This window comes from Stenella coeruleoalba (assembly GCF_951394435.1).
Source record: "Stenella coeruleoalba genome assembly, chromosome: X".
Taxonomy (NCBI): domain Eukaryota; kingdom Metazoa; phylum Chordata; class Mammalia; order Artiodactyla; family Delphinidae; genus Stenella; species Stenella coeruleoalba.
This window is the reverse complement of record NC_137152.1, coordinates 40,790,396-40,798,898: the sequence shown is the minus strand read 5'-3', so window position 1 is coordinate 40,798,898 and position 8,503 is coordinate 40,790,396. Positions and strand designations below refer to the sequence as shown.

The window sequence follows — 8,503 nt, the reverse complement described above, 5'->3', positions numbered from 1 at the left end:
AAGAAGATTGAAATCATATCAAGCATCTTTTCCAACACAAATGTATGAAACTAGAAATCAACTACAAGAAGAAAACTGCAAAAAACACAAACATGTGGAGACTAAACAACATGCTACTAAACAACTAATATGTCAATGAAGAACTCAAAGAGGAAATAAAAGATAACTTGACACAAATGAAAAGGGAAACACCACAATCCAAAATCTATGGGATGCAGCAAAAGCAGTTCTAGAAGAGAAGTTCAAACCAATAGATGTCTATTGGTCTATTTTCTTGTTTCTCAAGAAACAAGAAAAATCTCAAATAATCAACCTAAATGTACATTTAAAAGAACTAGAGGGACTTCCCTGGTGGCGCAGTGGTTGAGAGTCTGCCTGCCGATGCAGGGGACACGGGTTCGTGCCCCGGTCTGGGAAGATCCCACATGCCGCAGAGTGGCTGGGCCCGTGAGCCATGGTCACTGAGCCTGCGCGTCCAGAGCCTGTGCTCCAAAATGGGAGAGGCCACCACAGTGAGAGGCCCCCGTACCGCAAAAATAAAGAAAGAAAGAAAGAAAGAACTAGAAAAAGAAAAACAAGTAAAGACCAAAATTAGAAGGAAGGAAATAATAAACATGAGAGTGAAAATAAATTAAATAGAGATAAAAAATAGAAAAGATCAATGAAACTAAGAGGTGGTTCGTCAACCACCTCTTTTATCTTTAACTTTTATCTTGAAGTTTTATCTTCAAGATAAAAAAAATTGACAAATTTGTATGATCCTTTTGGGGTGGGTGGGATGAATTGAGAGATTGAGATTGACATATATACACTATTGATACTATGTATAAAATAGATAACTAATGAGAACCTACTGTATAGCACAGGGAACTCTACTCAGTGCTCTGTGGTGACCTAAATGAGAAGCAAATCCAAGAAAGAGGGGATAGATGTATACATAAAGCAACTATACTGCAATAAAATATAAATAAAAATAAAATAGTTATTTTAAAATGAGGGGTGGAAATCGGATCCTTGTGGGTCTTTAGTATTCTCCTAAGTAATTTTAGCTTCCTTCTGTAGACCATGGAAAGGCACTGAGTTATTGTGAGTAAAGGAGCGAGAGGTTTAGATCTGAGTTTTAAGAAGGTAATGCTGGAAATTAGTAGGCTCCTAAAAGTATTTGTTAACTGAATGGAGAAAATGATGGCTAAAGATTAGGGGATCAGATAAAAGGTACTGTTACTATTTGGAAAATAATGGAAGATAAGGTGGAAGACCTCTCATTCAATGAAATCAGGGACTGAATTTGATCAGTCATTTGCTTTAACAAGCAAGGAATTAAGAAAAGATATATACATTTACCTTAGAGATTATAGTTTTAACCTGAGACGTATATGAGTACACTCATCCAGCAATTGTATAATACAGTGCCAAGGCCCTTCCTCTGAGTATAAGTCTGCTAATTGGAATTGTACCATTTTTCTTGCATGAGCCACACTCACATTTCTATTTCTTTAAATTGCAGCAAAGAGCAATCAAGTGCAGAATCTTAAAGACATGTTTATGAACTTTTCCCAATTATGTTTGGTTCACCTTTCTCATACTTATTTGAATTATAATATTTTCAGCCACTCACTCTCACCAAGTCTTCCAAAGAATTACAACTTAGTTTTCATAGGAACAGCTCTCTTACACACTCAGGTTTCATTGGTTTACATAATATTTAATTAAATACTATAACATAATGAAAAGAACAACTGCATTGACTGGCTTGTGGAAAAAATACAACTGTTTCTTGGTAAAAACATACAACTAAATTGTTGGAACCAGGAAAGTTCAATGTACCAGACAATCTCCTACTAGTCTCCAATGATGAGTGTGAAAGAGGATTGGAAAGTATTGTTAATGAGGTGATTTGACTAATTGGGGATTGGCTAACAGAGCTTCCATTGTGATGATGTGAGCAAGAGAAACAGCAGTGGAAAAAGACAGGAGAGGACAAATTGAAAAGACATCAAGACACAGTTTTGGAAATAAACAGGCTTGAGTTCAAATTCTGACTTCATCACTTAGCTGTGAACCTCAAAGTTTCTGTTTTCTTACATGTAAAACAAGAATAATGCAGTGTAGTGAAAGACTGATTGGGAAAACACAGCTTATGTACTTAGAAATGTGCCTGGCATAAGTAAGTAGAATGATATTGTCAGTAGAATTTTATGATGAATTGATAAAAGTGAAGACTCAAAGATGATTCTCTACTGTCTACCTTGCCTGAATAAAAGATAATAAGATAAAAAATATAATACCACTAACTGAAGGATGAGAAATGAGAGAGGAGTTAAACATGTTTTCAGGCTGAGGGGAAGGAACTAGCAGCAAGAGAAATTTTTTTTAAAATTAGAAGTTAAAAGTGGTTTTCTCTGTTTAAAAAAAATTGACAAACTTGTAGACAGACTCATCAAGAAAAAAAAGAGCCCAAACCAATAATATCAGAAATGAAAGAAAAGAAATTACCACCAACACCACAGAAATACAAAAGATCATAAAAGAATACTGTGAAAAATTATATGCCAAGAAATTAGACAACCTAGCAGAAATGGATAAATTTCTAGAAACATACTATCTTCTAAGAATGAATCGTGAAGCAAGAGAAAATCTGAAAATCACAATTACTAGCAAGGAAATTGAATCAGTAATCAAAAAACTTCAAAAAACCCCAAAAGCTCCAAAAAAACCCAGATGGCTTACAGGTGAATTCTACAAAATATTTAAAGAAGAGTTAACACCCATCCTTCTCAGATTATTCCAAAAAATTGAAGAGGAAGAAACACTTCCAAACTCATTCTATTAGGTCAGCATTACCCTGATACCAAATCAGACAAAGACACTATTAAGAAAGAAAATTATACGCCAATATCCCAGATGAACACAGAAGCAAAAAACCTCAACAAAATATTAGCAAAATGAATTCAACAATACATTAAAAGGATCATATACCATGATCAAGTGAGATTTATTTCAGGGATGTAAAAATGGTTTAACATCAGTAGATCGGTGTAATACACCACATTAACAAAACAAAAGATAAAACTCACATGAATATCTTAATAGATGCAGAAAAAGCTTTTGACAAAATTCAACATCCATTCATGATAAAAACTCTCCACAAAGTGAGTATAGAGGGAACATACCTCAATATAACAAAGACCATATATTATAAACCCACAGTTAATATCATACCCATTAGTGAAAAGGAAAGCTTTCCCTCTAAGGTCAGGTGCAAGACAAGGATGCCCACTCTTACCACTTTTATTCAGCATATTATTAGATGTCTTAGCCACAGCAGTTAGGCAAGAAAAAGAAAGAAAATCTAGCCAGGAGCAGTGCAAAAAAGAGACAAGAGCGATCCCTGGACCGACCAAAGCCCATGCACCACTGTATTCCTGTGTTCATTGCCTACATCTCACTGTCGTTGCGACCATGCCCAAGAGAAATGCTGAAGGGGATGCTAAAGGAGATAAAGCCAAGGTGAAGGACAAACCACAGAGAAGATCTGCAAGGTTATCTGCTAAACCTGCTCCTCCAAAGCCAGAGCCCAAGCTTAAAAAGGCCCCTGCAAAGAAGGGAGAGAAGGTACCCAAAGGGAAAAAGGGGAAAGTTGATGCTGACAAGGATGGGAATAACCCTGCAAAAAGTAGAAATGTCATAACAGACCAGGTACAGAAAGCTGAAGGTGCTGGAGATGCCAAGTGAAGTGTGTGCATTTTTGATAACTGTGTACTTCTGGTGACAGTAGTTTGAAATACTATTTTTTTATCAAGTTTTATAAAAATTCAGAATTTTGTTTTACTTTTTTTAAAGCTATGTTGTTAGCACACAGAACATTTAATTGTTGTTTTTTGGGGAAGGGCACATGTCACTAATAGAATATTTCTGAAGCTGGATTGATGTGGGGGAAAAAACAACTTTCCTGTCCAGTTTTGAAACACTTCCTCTTGATTCCCAGGAAGGAGGGATTCCTTGATGTTGACACACATTAGCCATGTTGGCACAAACTCCTTGTGGTATGGAACAACTAAAATAAGTTTTTAGGTGCTCTTCTCCCTCTCCACCCTCAGCATAGACTTAACTCCCTTAAACCCAGAGACCTGTTGGAACCTGACCCCCCAAAATTGGTTACTAGTATGTCAGGCAATCTGGACTTTCCAGTGTCACCATTGAGATAGCATCCCTCAAAAGAGCAATGATTCCTTTTTTAGATTGTGGGTCTTCAGATTGATATTTCTACCATTTCCATTTCCATTTCCTGAAAGTCAGGGTTGGCTTGTAAAAAGTTGTTAAATAACATGTTAAATGTGAAATGTCAACCCACACTCTAAACTTTCCCTGTTCAGAGCATCACATGAAGACTTCATTGGGTTTTATAGTGGATTTCTGATTTTGGTAGTTCATTGAAAATGGGAGTTTGAAAATTGTTGTATACTGTTAACAATTATCTGCCCATGTCCTACCTGAAATACCATGATGGTTTATAAAAGGTATCTTTAATAAAGCTGGATACAGTTTGGCTTGGGAGAAAAGATATCCAGATTGGAAAGGAAGAAGTAAAACTGTCACTATTTGCAGATGACATGATACTTATATTAAAAAAAATCTCAAAAATTCCAACAAAAAATTATTAGAACAAATAAATGAATTCTTTAAAGTTACAGGGTACTAAATTAATATACAGAAACCTGTTGCATTTCTATATAAATACAACAAACTATCAGAGAGAGAAATTAAGAAAACAATTCCATTTACAATTGAATCAAAAATAATAAAGCACTTGGGAATAAATCTAAGGAGGTGAAATGCCTGTACTCAGAAAACTATACAACATTGATGAACGAAATTGAAGAACACACAAAGAAGTGGAAATATATCTCATGTTGGTGCATTAGAAAATTAATGTTGTTAAAATGTCCATACTACTCAAAGTAGTCGGCATATTCAAAGCAATCCCTATCAAAACTGCAATACATTTTTCACAAAAATAGAAAATACAAAAGAAAACACAAAAGACCCTAAATAGCTGAGGCAATCATACAAAGAGGACCAAAGCTGGAGACATCAGACTTCCTGATTTCAAATTATATTATGAAGTCATATTAATTTTTCAAATTATATTACAAAGCCAACTAATTTTTTATTAGTGCCCCAAGAGTACAAAATGGGAAAAGATAGTCTCTTCAATAAATGGTGTTGAAAATATTAGATATCCACATGTAAAACAATGGAATTAGACCATATTTTACATCATATGCAGAAATCAACTCAAGAGGGATAAAAGACTTAAGCATAAAACCTGAAATCATAAACTACTAGAAGAAAACATAGGGGAGAATGTATTTCAGATTGGTCTTGTCATTGATTACTTGGCTATGATACCAGAAACACATGCAACAAAGACAAAACATAAACAAGTGGGACTACATCAAACTAAAAGTTTCTGCATGGCAAAAGAAACAATTAACAAAATGAAAATGTGAACTGAGAGAAAACATTTGCAAACTACATATCTGATAAGGGATTAATACCCCAAATATGTAAAGAACTCATATAAATCAATAGCAAAAATACAAATAATTCAGGTTAAAAAGAGCAAAGAACCTAAACAGATATTTCTCCAAAGAACATGTACAAATAACCAACAAGTAGATGAAAGAGTGCTCAACTAATCATCAGGAAAATGAAAATCAAAGGCACAAAATATCACATTACACCTGTTAGGACTGCTATTATTTTTTTAAAAAAAGAGAAGTGTTAACAAGGTTGGGAAAAAAGGGAACCCTTGTAAATTGTTGGTGGGAATGTTAGTTGGTACATTCATTGTGGAAAAACAATACATATGTTTCACAAAGAAAATAATAATAGAGCTACCATATGATCCTGAAATCCCACCTCTGGATATTTATCCAAAGGATTTGAAATCATGATTTTCAAAGAGATACCTGAACTCTTATGTTCATCACAGCATTATTCACAATAGCCAAGACATAGAAACAACATAGATAGCCATTACTGGATGAATGGAAAAGTAAATCATGGTATATACATACAATGGAATAATATTCAGCCTTTAAAAAAGAAGGCAATCCTGCCATCTGTGACAACATGGGTGGACCTAGAGGACATTATGCTGAGTGAAATAAGCCAGACAGAGAAAAAAAATACTGTCTGATCTCAATCACATGTGGAATATAAACTAGTCAACCTCAAATTCTTAGAAAAGCACAACCTTCCAAGACTGAACCAGAAAGAAATAGAAAATATAAACAGACCAATCACATGCACTGAAATTGAGACTGTGATTTAAAAACTTCCAACAAACAAAAGCCCGGGGCCAGATGGTTTCACATGTGAATTCTATCAAACATTTAAAGAAGAGCAAAGACCTATTCTTCTCAAAATCTTCCAAAATATAGAAGAGGGAGGAACACACCCAAACTCATTCTACGAGGCCAACATCACCCTGATAGCAAAACCAGACAAAGATGTCACAAAGAAAGAAAACTACAGGCCAATATCAATGATGAACATAGATGCAAAAATCCTCAACAGAATCCTCAGCTAGCAAACAGAATCCAGCAGCACATTAAAAGGGTCATACACCATGATCAAGTGGGGTTTATCCCACGAATGCAAGGATTCTTCAATATATGCAAATCAATCAATGTGATAAACCATATTAACAAATTAAAGGAGAAAAACCATATGATCATCTCAATAGATGCAGAAAAAGCTTTCAACAAAATTCAACACACATTTATGATAAAAACCCTTCAGAAAGCAGGCACAGATGGAACTTACCTCAACAAAATAAAGGCTATATATGACAAACCCACAGGCAACATCGTTCTCAATGGTGAAAAACTGAACATTTCCTTTAAGATCAGGAAAAAGACAAGGCTGTCCACTCTCACCACAATTATTCAAAATTGTTTTGGAAGTTTCAGCCACAGCAATCATAGAAGAAAAAGAAATAAAAGGAATCTAACTCGGAAAAGAAGAAGTAATGCTGTCACATTTACAAACAACATGATATTATACATAGAAAATCCTAAAGATGCTACCAGAAAACTACTCAAGCTAATCAATGAATTTGGTAAAGTAGCAGGACACAAAATTAATGCACAGAAATCTCTTGCAATCCTATACACTAATGAAAAATCTGAAAGAGAAATTAAGGAAACACACCCATTTACCATTGCAACAAAAAGAATATAATACCTAGGAATAAACCTACCTAAGGAGGCAAAAGACCTGTACTCCAAAAACCATAAAACACTCATGAAAGAAATCAAAGATGACACAAACAGATGGAAAGACATACCATACTCTATGGATTGTGAGAATCAACATTGTGAAAATGACTCTACTACCCAAAGCAATCAACAGATTCAATGTAATCCCTATCAAAATACCACTGGCATTTTTCACTACTACTAGAACAAAAAAATTCACGATTTTTATGGAAACACAAAAGAGCCCGAATAGCCAAAGCAATCTTGAGAAAGAAAAACGGAGCTAAAGGAATCAGGTTCCCTTATTTCAGACTATACTACAAAGCTACAGTAAACAAGATAGTATGGTACTGGCACAAAAACAGAAATATAGATCAATGGAACAGGATAGAAAGCCCAGGGATAAACCCCCACACATATGGTCAAGTTATTTTTGATAAAGGAGGCAATAATATACAATGGAGAAAAAACAGCCTCTTCAATAAGTGGTGCTGGGAAAACAGGACAGCTTCATGGCAAAGAATGAAAGTAGAATGCTCCCTAACACCATACATAAAAATAAACTCAAAATGGATTAAAGACCTAAATGTAAGGCCAGACACTATAAAACTCGCAGAGGAAAACATAAGCAGAACACATTACAACATCAATCACAGCAAGATCCTTTTTGACCCACCTCCTAGAGAAGTGGAAAGAAAAACAAAAATAAACAAATGGGGAGGAGTTTCAAGATGGTGGAAGAGTAAGACGTGGAGATCACTGTCCTCCCCACACATAGATCAGAAATACATCTACATGTGGAAAAACTCCTACAGAGCACCTACTGAACGCTGGCAGAAGACCTCAGACCTCCCAAAAGGCAAGAAATATCACACGTACCTAGACAGGGCAAGAGAAAAAAGAAAAATCAGAGACAAAAGAATAGGGATGGGGCCTACACCAGTGGGAGGGAGCTGTGAAGGAGGAAAGATCTCCACACACTAGGAAGTCCCTTCGCCGGCAGAGACTGCAGGTGGCAGAGGGGAAGCTTTGGAGCCAGGAGGAGAGGGCAGCAACAGGGTGTGGAGGGCAAAGCGGAGAGGTTCCTGCATGGAGGATTTGTGCTGACCAGCACTCACCAGCCCGAGAGGCTTTTCTACTCACCCGCTGGGGCGGGCGGGTGCTGGGAGCTGAGGCTCGTGCTTCAGAGGTCGGATCCCAGGGAGAGGACTGGGGTTGGCTGTGTGATCACAGCC

The 8,503-nt window shown here is 36.1% G+C and overlaps 1 protein-coding gene across 1 annotated transcript; it reads left to right on the top strand.

Annotated features, from left to right (window-relative positions):
• Positions 1-3,451: 3,451 nt before the first annotated feature.
• Positions 3,452-3,735, top strand: LOC307180977 (non-histone chromosomal protein HMG-17-like; the record flags this gene model as incomplete). Its single annotated transcript, XM_079911674.1, has 1 exon — positions 3,452-3,735. The coding sequence occupies exon 1, from the start codon at positions 3,463-3,465 to the stop codon at positions 3,733-3,735; it is 273 nt and encodes a 90-aa protein (XP_079767800.1). The 5' UTR covers positions 3,452-3,462.
• Positions 3,736-8,503: the final 4,768 nt, after the last annotated feature.